Here is a 17,913-nt window from a genome sequence, read left to right as displayed (position 1 = left end):
CCATTTATTTTTAATTTATTATTCAAATGTTCTTTTACACACTTTATTTACAGTGTTCTTCCACACTCTAATTACACTGTTATTTCACATTTCATTTACACTGTTCTTTTACACTCTAATTAAATTTTCCACTCACACTTTATTCACACTGTTCTTTTACACTTCACTAAAACCGTTGTTTCTTAGAATTGAAGTTATTTCTTCTTATCGCTCGTATCCATTTTCGTTTCACAGTTTCATCTTTCGAAAAAGAAAATATTGTACGGAAACTTTTGGAGTCCTGTTATAATTCCCGTAACAATTAGGTAAACAACAGTATCCCATGATTTAGAACCCCAAATTCATCATTACTTTCCACAAACGAGTATTAGAAGAATGATAAACAAACCATATTTATTGAAATGGAAGACCGTGAAAATTGAATTATTGTAATTCCAATTTTGTTGATTACCATATCAGATGTGATAACAAGCATCAGCGCTCTTATTTCGCTTGCTTACCGCCAGTAGATCATCGATCTACATGTGATGACGTCATAGTTTATTAGAGCTTCAGTTGTGAGGCCTGAAGTAATAGTAGGTATTGTCCATAACCACCCTTGTATTTTATTCTAAACGCCCCGACTAAAAAAATGACTGTTCTGTGAGTAACCATCCAGCAGTGCCCCCTCAGGTTGAAGACATTGCTTTGTTTCAAATAATTGTGTTGTCTTCGGTGTTTAGAATTAATTCATTTTCAGTAAATTATTTATTTTGGAGTTGGACAATTATCTATATAAATGAAATCTATTAAAATTAATAATATGAATAATAGCATCTAAAGTAAAGTACACTAAGCTAAACCAAGCTAAACATTATTGTTTTCATCATATGCATAATAATACAATAATAATTGATTGGAGTAAATAAAAGCGTTTGGTTGTTTTTGATAGCATGTTTGAAGTTTAGTATGTCTAGATATTGGTATGGAAAATATTGGACAGTGCTTCTCGAAAGTTGTGAAAGTTATAAAAGTGTAGTGTGAAAGTTGTAAAAGTGTAAAGTGTAAAAGTTGTAAATGTGTAAAAGTAATTCAATTCAATTTATTTCAAGAAACAAAAATACAATAGAATTCAGTACATAACATGATAGCAGAGTACAATGAAGACATATTTATTATATTGAATCTATCATAAAAAATGTACTAAAAAACAATTTGGTTGGCAGAAGTTAATATCCCCCGAAGCCAGTTACTCATTCAGTTACATTTATTACATATTTTAGCTATTAGTCACATATATTCAGTTACTTATTCAGGCTTATTATTAATCGATCTTTTTCAATACTTAATTTACCGAGGATGGCCTATTTTCAATTCTTCAAGATTTCAGTAGGTCAAGTTTTTATTTGGACCCTTGCGGAGCAAGGTTACCAGCAAGTTTTCAATAAACGTTGGTATTTGAATTTATTACTGATAAAAGTAATTTATTTTGTAACATAGATTTCTATCGAAACCCTCGATTCTCCAATTATAATTCCGCCATCAGGGTTCATCGTCACTCACCAATTATACAAAAAGTTTGTGAAGCAATAAATTTTCCAGCTATTTTCCAAGGTCACGCATTAGATTTTTTTATAAGAGTTTTAAATCCCCTGCATGTTTTGAGTAAGTGAAAGGAGAGTAAACGGGGGAGCACAAGTGATTTATGCAAAAAGGTAGCATAGCTTAAACTACACGTCGATTAATGATAGCCTATGCGTGATCAATTAATTTGTCAGTTATGATTTTATCGTACACGCACATGGGAGAGTATGCTGAACTGATTATTAGGTCAATAAAAATGATAGGATGGTCTGGATTTGAGATTGTTAGCATGGGTTATAGATTTTGAGGTGTGCATCCAGCTAAAGTTTGTCATGAGATACATCAACTATTTGGCGGTACGAAGTTCGCCGGGCCAGCTAGTATATGATGAATTTGAATTGAAGTGTAATTGGATGAGATTCCGAATACTTTTGGTTGACTTACTTGACCAGAGATTGAAGTAGATGTGACAGAGGTTTCAAGTCTTCGTTGGCATGCACTTGTTTGGCCCAGTCGTTGTAAGGCAGTGATTTCAAATTGTAGCCCCTTCTCTCCATTACTTTCCACAAACGAGTATTAGAAGAATGATAAACAAACCATATTTATTGAAATGGAAGACCGTGAAAATTGAATTATTGTAATTCCAATTTTGTTGATTACCATATCAGATGTGATAACAAGCATCAGCGCTCTTATTTCGCTTGCTTACCGCCAGTAGATCATCGATCTACATGTGATGACGTCATAGTTTATTAGAGCTTCAGTTGTGAGGCCTGAAGTAATAGTAGGTATTGTCCATAACCACCCTTGTATTTTATTCTAAACGCCCCGACTAAAAAAATGACTGTTCTGTGAGTAACCATCCAGCAGTGCCCCCTCAGGTTGAAGACATTGCTTTGTTTCAAATAATTGTGTTGTCTTCGGTGTTTAGAATTAATTCATTTTCAGTAAATTATTTATTTTGGAGTTGGACAATTATCTATATAAATGAAATCTATTAAAATTAATAATATGAATAATAGCATCTAAAGTAAAGTACACTAAGCTAAACCAAGCTAAACATTATTGTTTTCATCATATGCATAATAATACAATAATAATTGATTGGAGTAAATAAAAGCGTTTGGTTGTTTTTGATAGCATGTTTGAAGTTTAGTATGTCTAGATATTGGTATGGAAAATATTGGACAGTGCTTCTCGAAAGTTGTGAAAGTTATAAAAGTGTAGTGTGAATGTTTTAAAAGTGTAAATTGTAAAAGAGTAAAAGTAATTCAATTCAATTTATTTCAAGAAACAAAATTACAATAGAATTCAGTACATAACATGATAGCAGAGTACAATGAAGACATATTTATTATATTGAATCTATCATAAAAAATGTACTAAAAAACAATTTGGTTGGCAGAAGTTAATATCCCCCGAGGCCAGTTACTCATTCAGTTACATTTATATTAGTTACAGTTATTACATATTTTAGCTATTAGTCACATATATTCAGTTACTTATTCAGGCTTATTATTAATCGATCTTTTTCAATACTTAATTTACCGAGGATGGCCTATTTTCAATTCTTCAAGATTTCAGTAGGTCAAGTTTTTATTTGGACCCTTGCGGAGCAAGGTTACCAGCAAGTTTTCAATAAACGTTGGTATTTGAATTTATTACTGATAAAAGTAATTTATTTTGTAACATAGATTTCTATCGAAACCCTCGATTCTCCAATTATAATTCCGCCATCAGGGTTCATCGTCACTCACCAATTATACAAAAAGTTTGTGAAGCAATAAATTTTCCAGCTATTTTCCAAGGTCACGCATTAGATTTTTTTATAAGAGTTTTAAATCCCCTGCATGTTTTGAGTAAGTGAAAGGAGAGTAAACGGGGGAGCACAAGTGATTTATGCAAAAAGGTAGCATAGCTTAAACTACACGTCGATTAATGATAGCCTATGCGTGATCAATTAATTTGTCAGTTATGATTTTATCGTACACGCACATGGGAGAGTATGCTGAACTGATTATTAGGTCAATAAAAATGATAGGATGGTCTGGATTTGAGATTGTTAGCATGGGTTATAGATTTTGAGGTGTGCATCCAGCTAAAGTTTGTCATGAGATACATCAACTATTTGGCGGTAAGAAGTTCGCCGGGCCAGCTAGTATATGATGAATTTGAATTGAAGTGTAATTGGATAAGATTCCGAATACTTTTGGTTGACTTACTTGACCAGAGATTGAAGTAGATGTGACAGAGGTTTCAAGTCTTCGTTGGCATGCACTTGTTTGGCCCAGTCGTTGTAAGGCAGTGATTTCAAATTGTAGCCCCTTCTCTCCATTAGTTTCCACAATTCCCTAGAGAAATGAATACAAATTGAGTTGTATTGCTTCTTATTGATGTATCAAAATAATGTCTCCTTAATATTTCAACAGATTATCTTCATTCTTTGCTCTCCCTTGACATGCATATGAATTACATTGAATCCCAATATACACGTATGACTACATTTTCAGAAAGCTTGTGTGAATTTGAAATCAGAATCATCAGTAATATCTTGAAAATTGCAACTAAAAGAATTACCTTAAAAGAGTTACAGACAATGTTTGCTTCATTAGAATTACAGTAATACACATTTTTCAAAAATTTCATTATTGTATTAATTACTGTTTCAATTAATTAATTTCTAGAAGCAGAACATGAAATACCATCTTATTATATCAAAATTCAAAATAATAAGTCGATCATTTATATAAGATAATTTGATTAAAATTGAGATAACATATAAAAAAGTTAAAAGAATACATAATATGGTCAAATTAAATTACTACAGAATACATACAAATTCTTTTGTCATAAACTTTTCAATTGATATTTCCCTATGGAGAAAACAATAAAATGAAGAGAGAGATATCAGTTTGCTTACTCGCATGGAAGCTGGTCCTCATTCACAAAATGGTAGATTTTTCCCATTGAGTTATCCAGATCCAAAAACAACTCCACAAACATTTCTTGTACAAAATCAATTGGCGTCATTTCAATCTGAAATTGAAAAACAAAACTATTCTAAAACTAACTCCGAACTATATTTATTTTCAAATAATCCAGTTTAAGCTTCAGCAAATGATGTAGAGGTTTGAGTTACGAGAGAAGCTCAGCTGCCGTCTCGCCGCTGCAATTTCAAGCTTTTTCTAGTGACTGAACCATCCATACACGAAAATGTTCATGAAAAATTATAATCTTACACTATGAAACTATAAAGATATTATTAATAAAGGAGCAGATTTGGGTATAAGCCTGCTGTGTCTTTCGGTGAGTTTAATGATAAAATTGAATCATGAAAAATGCTAAATAAGGAAAAAATAGATAATAATTTCCAAGTAATTTAGTGCTAACCTGTAAACAACACATGGCAATCCAGATTTAGCAGCGCGCAACACAAGTTGCTCGGCCAGCCATTTAGTTTGGCCGTAACCACTTTGAAGACGATCCACATGTGCAAACATGTCACTGTCCTCACCGCAACCCACCATACCGTCGGCAAATACTGCATTTGTACTGAAAACAGGGGAAAACATTCTATAAAGATCAAGAAAGTAGAACAATTTTAAACTCATGCACATCTCAAAACGAGGAAACCGTTTGAACTGGTGTAGTGATTGTTCAAGTAATGTCCAGTGAAAGAGCAGAGCAGTGATTTGTAATAGGTACCATTGCTGAATGAATAAATATTATATTATTCAAGAATAAAATTTCACACAACTTGTACAGCTAACACTGGATAGGTTTCACAGCAGGTATCTCTAATATATTACAATTTAAATAAAATGAATGCTAACAAGAAATTGGATAATCGAATGAATTTTAGAAAGTATTAATCTATTTCAAATGAAGTAGTTGAGGACTCAGGAAGGGTGAAGATTGGAAGATGTTAATACAAATGAGGTGGAGTTGGAAAAATATTCAAGATTATAAATTATGGTGTTTCTACTAGATGTTCATTTACTAGCAAACATTATTTTGTTGTAATGTGAGATAAAGAGATTTCCGCTAAATAAGAACCTTGATAAAGTTCCTGAATGAAAAATACATAACAAACTCATCAAGGAGAAGAGATAGTTCTCAAACTATTTCTGCCAAGTCTAAGTTTTTACAGTGTAGATACAACACTATACAAATCCACCGGACTGTTCTGAATTGTGAGTAAAATTTCCATCTTTATTGAAGTGGCCCTTTTACAATTGATTTTGAGCATACATACCTTCCATTTGATGTCAGGCACTGCCCCAGTTCTGATGACACCCTGGATCATGTGCAGAGTGAAATCTGACGGATTACAACTGGCTACCTTAGTACTGCCTGATAGATTGCCAAATCTGAAAAATGCACATTTCATTTTGAAATAACTCCGAAAATACAAGCTTGAAAAACAAAAATAATCTAAAACTAACTCCGAACTATATTTATTTTCAAATAATCCAGTTTAAGCTTCAGCAAATGATGTAGAGGTTTGAGTTACGAGAGAAGCTCAGCTGCCGTCTCGCCGCTGCAATTTCAAGCTTTTTCTAGTGACTGAACCATCCATACACGAAAATGTTCATGAAAAATTATAATCTTACACTATGAAACTATAAAGATATTATTAATAAAGGAGCAGATTTGGGTATAAGCCTGCTGTGTCTTTCGGTGAGTTTAATGATAAAATTGAATCATGAAAAATGCTAAATAAGGAAAAAATAGATAATAATTTCCAAGTAATTTAGTGCTAACCTGTAAACAACACATGGCAATCCAGATTTAGCAGCGCGCAACACAAGTTGCTCGGCCAGCCATTTAGTTTGGCCGTAACCACTTTGAAGACGATCCACATGTGCAAACATGTCACTGTCCTCACCGCAACCCACCATACCGTCGGCAAATACTGCATTTGTACTGAAAACAGGGGAAAACATTCTATAAAGATCAAGAAAGTAGAACAATTTTAAACTCATGCACATCTCAAAACGAGGAAACCGTTTGAACTGGTGTAGTGATTGTTCAAGTAATGTCCAGTGAAAGAGCAGAGCAGTGATTTGTAATAGGTACCATTGCTGAATGAATAAATATTATATTATTCAAGAATAAAATTTCACACAACTGGTACAGCTAACACTGGGTAGGTTTCACAGCAGGTATCTCTAATATATTACAATTTAAATAAAATGAATGCGAACAAGAAATTGGATAATTGAATGAATTTTAGAAAGTATTAATCTATTTCAAATGAAGTAGTTGAGGACTCAGGAAGGGTGAAGATTGGAAGATGTTAATACAAATGAGGTGGAGTTGGAAAAATATTTAATACGGTATTATAAATTATGGTGGTTCTATTAAATATTATTTATACAAACCTTATGTAATGTATGGGCTTGACTTTGTTGTGTAGAGCAAACTGAATGATATTTTTGGTGGCCTTCACATTATCCTCGTAGAGCGAGTGAAAAGGAAATATCAGATTGACTTTAGCTGACGCATGAATTATAAAGTCAATTTCTGGTGCAAGGGAATTGTAGGCATCATCTGAGAGGCCCAGATTCAGCAGAGATACGTCACCTGGTGAGATAAAAGTATTCATTTAATACAATTGTAATGATTAGTTGAATGTGATTAGTGTGGTACATGAATTTAATAGTTGCAAATATTATTATTCCTTACATGGCGAACTGAAGCTACATTATGGTCTTGGAAATAGCATTGAGTGAATGTAAGAAATACCACGCCTTCCTGCATGCTTATTCTATGGAAATATTTACCATGCATAAGTCATACTACTAGTAGTTATGTGAACAGTAGACCTCGCGCAGTTAAAAACCACAGCCTCCTCTAATACTGTCCATCAGAGTGAATTATATGTCCTGTCCTGACGTGTCGGCGAGATATCGGTGTGTAAACAACTAATGGCTGTTTGAGTTGTTGTATCGACATAAATAATAATAATTATCATAATTATTATAACAAAATTTGTTGTAAACAACTATGCTACTATCATCAAAAGCTTACCGAGCTGAAACAGAGAAAAGTCGGGAGAAAATAATATGCTACTTCGTGTTATCAATTTCATGCCTCATTGCTTGCAATTAATAGTCCACAAGACAGTTGATTTTTCACTAAGTTACATTGAGATATTAATTATTGCATGCAATTTATAATCCACTCGACAGTTGATTCATGATGAATAATTCTATATTCTGATTTTACGGCAATATTGGCGTTTGAAGGAAACTTATTTTCCTTTTGTATTATCCTTAAAATGCAAAATTTCAAAAAACCGTATATATACGTCGACGCGAAATTCAAATACTTGTCAAATTTCATGAAAATCTATTGCCGCGTTTTGTCGTTAATGCGGAACATAAAGAGAAATGCAAAGCCGTCGACTTGAATCGTAGACCTCACTTCGCTCGGTCAACAGTATATAATATGTCTTCGTGCATTTGATAAGTACATTAGACAAATGACAGTTCATGAAAATTGAATGAGGAGATGATTCCTCGTACTTTATCAATATGACTAGTAAATCTTACAATAATCTTCCATTTTCAAAGTACCGTAGCTGCTATAATATGCTTATAACGTAGCATTATAAATTGAAAATATTGTGAATCTGAATACAAACTTCTATGCCACGCCACAAACGAATCTCTCTCAACAAGGATTCTCCAATAGTGTAAGGTTTCATCACCTCCTTTTTCGATCAGAAATGAATTTCAAGTTTCCACCAATGTTATATTTCTCCCCTAATTTTTCATACTTATTGTTGGTAAGGAACATAATAATAGTTGTCTCCATTATTTAGCTTTACTACGTATATCAGTTTTCCTCCCACCTTTTCCACAATGTTAAAGGTTGATCACTCATTTTACATGTTGGGTTTATCGGACACTATATTACACATAACAACATATTTTCATCTTGTTTTATAATAACTGAGTAACATAGAAACACATACAGTACTTTTGTTCAATTAGAAACCCCCTAAGCTTGATGCTGCATTATCTCAACTCATACCTACATGAGAAAGCAGTTAGCATAGATTATGTTGCATAATTCTCACCTTCAATTGCAATGATTCTTTCCAGAAGGTTTTCATCGACTTCAGGCAATCCAAAACGTTTCTGAGCCTCAATCACTCTCTCCATTGCTGAGCATGTTGGACTCTTCCGAACAATGCAGTATATGAGACCCTATTGTGGGGAAAACATTATCGATACAGTATTGGAACAGTTAACATCAAGTTGATGGGATGAAACATTATCATTAAATATATAATTATCATGTCAAAGCGTTCAGTAAATGGGCTGTATTGAGAGAAACCGTGAACACTGTCGAAGAAGGAAATAGTAAGATATAGAAGGAAGAAGGTGAATTGATTACAATAAAAGTAGGTTATTATGAAGAACATAAATAACTACATTAATATCTGAAGGATTTATTTTATGAGTAATGAAAAAATTGATTCTCACCTGAGTTTTTTTAAGCAGTTCACTGATCAAGTGTGATCCGAGAAATCCTGTTCCACCAGTTATTAGAATATTTCCAAAATTGCACTTATTTTTCTTCAATTTCAATGATTCCCAGAAGGATCTCAGTTTGGAATCAAGGCTGAAATAACAAAAATAAAAATACTTGCAAACTTTATTTTGCAAAACTAATAAATCAGCGAATAGAAAAATATTTAAGAACAGATTGGTACCTTACACACATTTTACAGATGATTGAATTAAATGTCGAATGAAGTTGATGAAAATAATCAAGATTTGTTCATAGAAAATATGAATTTAATGTAAACCAGCGGTAGCCTACAGTGATTGCATAAACACACACTTTACTATCGATGATAAGTACAAATTCAGTCAAACTAAGACCATATATTTAGTGTACATGATGAGACTCAACTCATTACATAGACATAATATTATGTTCAATCTAATAGAATTTAAAAGGACGCCAAAATTCAATGATTGTAGAAAATACAAGTAACAGATGTAAGGTGCAAAGTAATAGATAAGTTGTTGCTCGCTACCAGCTAGAAGTGCCTTCCAGAAACGAGAAGGGGTCACTAATGAGGGTAATGAGGCGGAATCAGAGGACAATAGATTATGGTAGTCGAGAGTTGGAGAATGAACCTTTTCGAGTCTTTATTGAGCAATACCCACAGTGGACAGGTAGCGCGGCCACGTCTCCTTTCCATAACCCATTCAATTTATTAAACAAATTGAGGTTAGTGACCTTATGATTATAAAAATCTTTACATTACAGTACTACAATATATTTACAATTGCATTAGCTACTCACTCTGAGGGGTAAGAAATCTGAATGGAGTCCAACTCTTCAACCAACTTGATATTCTCACTGCCTCCATTTCCCAGCACAAATTTCGCCAGACTCTGTACAGTTGGGTACAAGAATATTGAGCTGGTGTCCAGGTTTTTATTGAGTTTCTCATTGATTTCACTCACTACTCTAGTCGCAGCCAATGAATGTCTGTAATAAACGATCAATCAGATAAATATTAACAAAGTCAATGCAAATTAAACACTTGTATTCTCCAACAGGTACAATTGATTATTCAACAAGTGCTGAGCTCTGGCTGACGATTTGTCAGAATTATCTACTATGCATGTGCAGATCTGGAATTTCTAGTTGTCATCATGTCAACTGTATGGGTGAAAACATGGTGGATCGGCGAAAGTAGCTTTAGGTTTAAGAGTGTTGAGAATAATGCATGTATTTAAATGGTGGCGCACATAGTGGAGCGGTGTGAAACGGTCCATTTAAATACATGCATTATTTTCAACGCCTTGAGCTTGAAGCTAACTACCTTCGCCGCTCCACTATGTTTTCACACCAAGTCTTCAGGACTTACAGAGCCATTTGTAGAACTCAGCTGATCAGAATGCATTGCAAGTGGAATTGTACCAATATTACACACACCAAAGGAATATATCAGGTATAGAAAGAGATTAGGGGTTTATACTCACCCTCCCAAGTCGAAAAAGTTCTCGCTAACATCGACTGTCATCAGATTCAAGCAGTTGCACCAGACCGATGCAATGAGTTTCTCAGTAGGTGACATGCTCTGGTCATCCAAGTGAAGCGAGCCTGGCTCAACACCCTTCTCGCTTTCAGCTAGCTTCTCCTTGTCCAGTTTACCACTAGCCATGTGAATCGGAAATCTGCAATTTCAACAATCAATTCCATTTGAGGACATACTTCTTTTATTCAGTACACTGCATTGAATAATATACTGTAGACAGTAGGCTATTCAAAGTCAAAATAAGACCAAATTGTGAGTAAACTTTGGAATACTAGAAATACTGTGAAAAACAATACAAAATGTATTTTATGTGGAATATTGTCTACTAAGTTAGTGGTGGTTAACACTAAGTTCAAAGGAAACATTTAGGGCCGGTTTCCGAGCTCGGGATTTGGCTAAGTTCTAGACTTTAAACAGCTGGAGTAAGATAATTGGCTTTCCGAAACGGGGCGTAGTCGTAGTCATTGTCAAAGTCACGTTTGAATTAAATTTCAAAAACCTAGAAAATTAAACACAAAATAAAATAAAGAGAAAGTAGTGTAAAGTTTCAGCTGTTTTGAATTATTTAGAAATGTTCAATTTCGTTCCAATTATAGAAATGAGAAAATAGAAACTGTGACTTCTGTTATAAAAACTGCAAATACGCCCTGTTTTAGAAAGCTAATTTTCTGACTCCAGCTGTTTGAGTCAGCCCGAGCTGGGAAACCGGCCCTTACAGTACTTATTATTGCTAATAAGGCTTTAAAGCAGTCGGCATACAAAATATTTATATTTTACTTTGTATTTGCAATGGTAACATATTTATGAAAAATAGATTTAAAGTTGATTTACTGTATCAAATCTAATGATCCAAGTTGTAGAATATTGTTAACTAGAATTATTGAAGAAATAAAACTTGAAACAAATTTGTTGTAAATTCTGTAGTGTAAATGATTGAAATTACTTGTCAAGAAGGATGATTTTGGACGGTATCATGTAGAGAGGCAGCCTCTCTTTGAGCAGATTGCGCAGTTTGTTCTGTGCTTGGCCCACTTCACCAACATTCAATTTGGTTGAAGGTTCTTGAACAACGTAAGCGACTAGATACTTGTCAGTGCCTTCCTCTCCATATGCCTGCACACAGCATGAACTCACCATCGCCACATCTAGTAATGTCCTCTCTATAGCCTGTAACAAACAATACTACTGAATGTACCTTTCAAGAATGAGTTAGGGAATAATTAACGCTGGGTTACAATATAATAGAAAGTAAACTATAAAGTAGATCTATTTGATATAGAAGGCTGTAAGTTGGAGTACAGTGGTCCTATTAAAAATGTGAAAGAAAAGGAAACGAGACAACTATGCTTTCCTATCAAATCCACTGACATTGGAACGTGAATGTCACTATACTGAAGATTGCTTGTTTACATTCTGTACAGTCACTGTTAAAAGTCAAAATCAAACATGCATGGCAAAACGGAAGGAACCAATGTGGAGTTGAAGTTAGGCACTGCTAAATGTTGATTTACTCTAGATTTGTTTTATAAAGTTTATTTCTAATTAGGAATATGAGAAGTTTTCATGCTTCTCATTTCTTCTGTTGATTAGTAAAAATATTTATGACTGAACAAAAGTGGTTCAGTCATTATACTATGACTGAACATAGATGCTAACATTAGAACCTGAACTTCACTATCAAGTTATTGGCACTGTTTAGCGACAGACAAAGAAAGGGAGACCAATTTTGAAGAGATGCTGATATTTCAACTAGAATCTCAGGGCCCGGGCACACAGAGAACGATCTGCGATCCTATAGCAGGTATTTATGTCTATATCTTGGAGAGCAATTTCATATATATAGATATGGAAACCTATTAGATCGCAGATCGGTCTCTATGTGGCCGCCCCCCCCCATACCTGCAGTTGGACGGAGTATCCGCGAATGCGCACAGTGGTGTCGCAACGACCATGTACGTGCAGGGTGCGGTCGCTGAGCAGGAATCCCCAGTCGCCGGTCCTGTACAGTCTCTGCCCCACACACGCACTCACATGCGCCGGTCGCTCTATCAAGCGTGTCGCGTTCAGGCCAGGTTGGTTCAAGTCCAGTGTTGGACTGCCTATGTAGATCTGCAACATTACAAATCAACCAATATAAAACCACAACCAGTATAGAAGTCATGCGGCCAGGATTTGAACAACCCTGCTCTCTCTCTCTCTCTCTTATTGTAAAGATGAAATTAGAATCGCTTCCCGGTGGTTCGGAACTCAGCTAGAGCAGAGTAGGTCTACTCATCCCTCATCATCATCCTTCCCATCACAAACGTAGAAAACTTTTTGGGCTAAAATTATTGCCAATTTGAGCTTCATGCTAGTGTTGAAGTGTTGAGAGATGAATGAATGGACCTACATTTACGAGGGTGCCTGCCAGTAAGTGGAGCTGGCCTGAAGCGGCCACCCTTCCAACAAGAGTACCGAGGGCACGTCACTCATGTAATACAAGCAATGGGATGATATTATGCTAACAGCTCAGTTAATCACTTTTCTAAGGTACAGCAAGGCAATTATTTATAAGATGTCAATTTTAATTTAAACATTATTGAAGAAGATGCTTGTTTTTGACTGCAAAATCTCACCTCTCCAGGTTCTCCAATAGCTTTGACGTTTTGGTGTTCATCCATGATGACAGCATGAACCTTTGGAAGCAATTTACCCACGGGACAATATTTTCCCGCCTCTCCTGTTGCCACTGATAGCGAAATATCTGTAAATAGTTCAAAAGCATTAGAGAAAATCAATTTGTCAAATAAAAATGCCAACTATAAGGAATACTTCATTAATTAGTTTCATTCAGTATATTCAATTCCATACTAATACGTTTCATTGTATCACAAAATCAATGTTAAAAGTAAAAAAGTTCAAGAATTTCGAAAATAATGACAATTGTGGGATAAAAGGATTACATATTATTATAATTGTTGTTGAATTTTCAAATTATCAGTCTGCAATTTGAGAGGGAGACATGACTCAAACCAATCACGCATAGCTTACTGTTGAGAATCTTATTTCAGATCCACTGAACATGAAATCTAATTGAGCTGATAAATCGAATATCTCACCAGCAATGGCCACATCAAGACACTCGGAAATTCTGTAGAGGTTGAGCAGTTGTATCCATGGCAACAAGTGACACAACTTGTCCCGCAGTTTTGTTGTAACCACTTCTCCATGCAACCAGATTTGCCTGCAACATTAAAAAAGTACTTATTGGATATTTTTTAGAAATACCCGAAATTAAACTAACTTAGTTGGTTACAAGAGATGGGTTTCGTTGATGGGATCACCAACAGATATCTCCTCACAGTTGAAAAATCAAATTCAACTGAAGAATAATAAAATTTCACCAATCCTATCTCTTTTATCACAATTATTGATTGAGATGAAATGTGACCAAGAGACATATGATTTTAACTCGGTAAATAGTAATTAATGTGATTGCAAGTGTTTAGAATTCATATTGAACAGGATAAATGAATCAACTCTTTGTTTCCCATCACGAACTGCTTATTATTAAATCACTTTTTGCTATTAGAAGCAAATTTAGCTGGCTGCTAGTTGTTTATTTTCTAATAGCAAAAAGTGAATCAACTTGTTTTACAGAAAAGATTCTACAGTCAATGTTTTGGAAGGCTGCAGAATAAAAAAATAAGAAGTGATGATAGAGTGAAGGTGGGATATTCATCAATATAAAATAATATGCTACATAGTTTTGTACCAAATTAATAAAAAACCTGGACTGACCTATTATAATGCAAAAAGTAGCACTTCAATTTCCTCAAATTAATCAAGGTATGTATTTCTGTACGTTAAAGTAGTTTTATCAGAATGCCAAGAGATGGCGTATACACGTATTCAACGATTATTTCCCATTTTTGACACAATTAGTTTGTTTATTTTTGTTCAAAATACAAAATAAAAGCATAATTCGTTTTGAAAATTCCTAAAAAAGTGCACATATAGAAACGCTATGTTCACCGTTTTGACGTGAACAGACTTTTTTTATTGCGGATGATGCCTACATGAGCTTTTTGCTTCTGCGTGGGTAATGGGGAAGTGCGAGGGTGGTTTATGAGATGATCAAACGTCCATGCCAATTCGACAGGATTCGAACCCGCGACCAGGTACATAGCACTAGCAGACTGAAGGGTGCAACGCCTTAGTCGACTCGGCCATCCTGGCCGGCTTATCCAGGCCATTATTGATGAATATAAAGGTCACAATAACTACCATCAGATTTGCAAAGTCTTTCAATATAATATTATAGCCTTGATGGATTATGCAATTTCCACTTACCTGACAGATTTAAGCTTTTCTTTCAAATCCATGCCTTGGAGTTCCAAAACCGCTTGCAGCAATGACGGAGTGAACAGTACTCGAGTTATTTTCCACTTATGTAGGTAATCAACCAATTTCTTGGGATCATGGATTGCATTGTCTGGGATTAAGTCAATTTCGATTCCTGAAACACCGTAAACGACATTGATTATATTGTTGAAATGGTGTATTGACTTGATTTCATTCATCAATTTGTAGATGCACTAATCAGTTCAATGATTGAGAGCGAGAGAGAAGCAAACCCTGAACTGTTTCTGCCGCAAATCTAAATCAACAACTTAATCCTAAATAAGGTAGCATCACTTTAACACACATACCTTTGCAGTACAATAATAAGGGTTCAGAAATTTAGAATTTGAAATGATGAGAAATAAAATGGAATCTCACACTTAAAGATCACCAAACTTGAAAGAATATACAATAATTACCGATAGAAATCAATTAGAAATGAAGATGATCCCAATGGAAGATTTTCAGGTACTATAATATTCAAGAACAAAAAAATATCGAATGAAGGTTGAGTGATTGCATCATTGCATGCACAATACAGTAATACAATGTAATGTATCAATTAATATTTGATGCCAATGTATTCCTTACTTGTTGGGATTCAAAAGCAAAACAATTTCAGGCCTGGAGTGAATCATTATTGATGGAAGATTTTATTGGAAATTGCAGTTAACCAACTGCTGGAATATTTGAAATAATTATGAATCATTATTCACTAAAAAATGCACATGAGTGAACAACGATATTTGCACAGCCTTCATTGTTGTGTAGTCATCAAGGGTAGTTCCACCTCATCACTGTCAAATCATTCATCAACCAGTGTCATTGAAATCTATAATCTAATTGAATGTTGGGAGCACTATTGATCTAACAGTTTAGGTGAGTTCCGAACCACTGGATTGAATAGGTTACCTTTGATTAATGGTCCGAGCATGTCCCATGCAGAGCGAACTGCTACTCGGTCATCATGCTTATAGGGATAAGCCCTGTGCCTCCACGTATGAGAGAATAAGGCATCTCTGTGAGTGAATCGAGTGCCTGGAAATATAGAAAAATACTTTGTAAAATAAATTTAACTCGTCCAAACCGTTTAATGAAATAAGATTGGAGTGAAGATCTAAAAATATATCAACGACTCATCTGTAGCCAACTAAAATAAATAATATTTCAGTCTAGAAAAATGGAAATAAGTATATCTTCAGCATAGAAGTAGATTCTACATTGAACAAAAATATCAATGCTAATAATGATCTACCTACTTTCCCTAAATACATGTGAAACTTGATGTTCTAGTTAAAATCGAAATTTGAAAATAAGACAACCATTTTGAATATTTTTCAATCAATTTTGTAACTTTTCATGTTACAGGATGAGAAATGGAATTTCTTGCTTACTGCTGATGATTTTCCATTTTTCCAATTCAATAAGGTTGTTCTAGCATTATTTAGTATAAACTGCAATCGACAGACATCATCTACGATTGAGTGAGTTGATGAATGAAAGCATATCTCTCACCCTTTGGCTTGATAAGAAGAAGAAGAAGAAGAAGATAGGAGAAGAAGAAGAAGAGAGAAGAAGAAGAAGAATAAGAAGAAGAAGAAGATAGGAGAAGAAGAAGAAGATAGGAGAAGAAGAAGAAGAAGAAGAAGAAGAAGAAGCGAGAAGAAGAAGAAGAAGAAGATAGGAGAAGAAGAAGAAGAAGAAGCAGGAAGAAGAAGAAGAAGAAGCAGGAAGAAGAAGAAGAAGCGAGAAGAAGAAGAAGATAGGAGAAGAAGAAGAAGAAGAAGCAGGAAGAAGAAGAAGAAGACAGGAGAAGAAGAAGAAGAGAAGAAGAAGAAGATAGGAGAAGAAGAAGAAGACGAAGAAGAAGAAGAAGATAGGAGAAGAAGAAGAAGAAGCAGGAAGAAGAAGAAGAAGAAGATAGGAGAAGAAGAAGAAGATAGGAGAAGAAGAAGAAGATAGGAGAAGAAGAAGAAGAAGGAGAAGAAGAAGAAGAAGACAGGAGAAGAAGAAGAAGAAGAAGAAGACGAAGAAGAAGAAGAAGCGAGAAGAAGAAGAAGATAGGAGAAGAAGAAGAAGAAGAAGAAGATAGGAGAAGAAGAAGAAGAAGACAGGAGAAGAAGAAGAAGACGAAGAAGAAGAAGAAGCGAGAAGAAGCGAGAAGAAGCGAGAAGAAGCGAGAAGAAGAAGAAGAAGATAGGAGAAGAAGAAGAAGACAGGAGAAGAAGAAGAAGATAGGAGAAGAAGAAGAAGAAGCGAGAAGAAGCGAGAAGAAGCGAGAAGAAGAAGAAGACAGGAGAAGAAGAAGAAGAAGACGAAGAAGAAGAAGAATAAGAAGAAGAAGAAGCGAGAAGAAGAAGAAGAAGATAGGAGAAGAAGAAGAAGAAGAAGATAGGAGAAGAAGAAGAAGAAGAAGACGAAGAAGAAGAAGAAGATAGGAGAAGAAGAAGAAGAGAGAAGAAGAAGAAGATAGGAGAAGAAGAAGAAGATAGGAGAAGAAGAAGAAGAAGAAGAAGGAGAAGAAGAAGAAGAAGCGAGAAGAAGAAGAAGACAGGAGAAGAAGAAGAAGAAGAAGAGAAGAAGAGAAGAAGAAGAAGAATAAGAAGAAGAAGAAGAATAAGAAGAAGAAGAAGATAGGAGAAGAAGAAGAAGACAGGAGAAGAAGAAGAAGAAGAAGAAGAAGACAGGAGAAGAAGAAGAAGAGAAGAAGAGAAGAAGAAGAAGAAGAAGCAGGAAGAAGAAGAAGAAGAAGCGAGAAGAAGAAGAAGACAGGAGAAGAAGAAGAAGAGAGAAGAAGAAGAAGAAGAAGAAGAAGAAGCGAGAAGAAGCGAGAAGAAGCGAGAAGAAGAAGAAGAGAAGAAGAAGAAGAAGCGAGAAGAAGCGAGAAGAAGCGAGAA

At 34.8% G+C, this 17,913-nt stretch overlaps 1 protein-coding gene across 1 annotated transcript; it reads right to left on the bottom strand.

Moving 5' to 3' along the window:
- Positions 1–3,794: 3,794 nt before the first annotated feature.
- On the bottom strand, positions 3,795–16,054 carry LOC111049185 (linear gramicidin synthase subunit D-like; the record flags this gene model as incomplete). Its single annotated transcript, XM_039445352.1, is given in 15 exon segments — positions 3,795–3,914; positions 4,484–4,599; positions 5,819–5,933; positions 6,328–6,489; positions 6,948–7,149; positions 8,651–8,780; positions 9,060–9,198; positions 9,892–10,080; positions 10,578–10,772; positions 11,577–11,800; positions 12,533–12,742; positions 13,249–13,376; positions 13,732–13,856; positions 14,966–15,131; positions 15,929–16,054. Coding segments are annotated over 15 exon segments (2,347 nt in total), but the record flags the coding sequence as incomplete, so codon positions are not given.
- Positions 16,055–17,913: the final 1,859 nt, after the last annotated feature.

Source organism: Nilaparvata lugens, unplaced genomic scaffold (genome assembly GCF_014356525.2).
Source record: "Nilaparvata lugens isolate BPH unplaced genomic scaffold, ASM1435652v1 scaffold6697, whole genome shotgun sequence".
NCBI classification, from domain to species: Eukaryota; Metazoa; Arthropoda; class Insecta; order Hemiptera; family Delphacidae; genus Nilaparvata; species Nilaparvata lugens.
The sequence above is the reverse complement of the archived record's forward strand: the minus strand, read 5'-3'. Positions and strand labels throughout refer to the sequence as shown.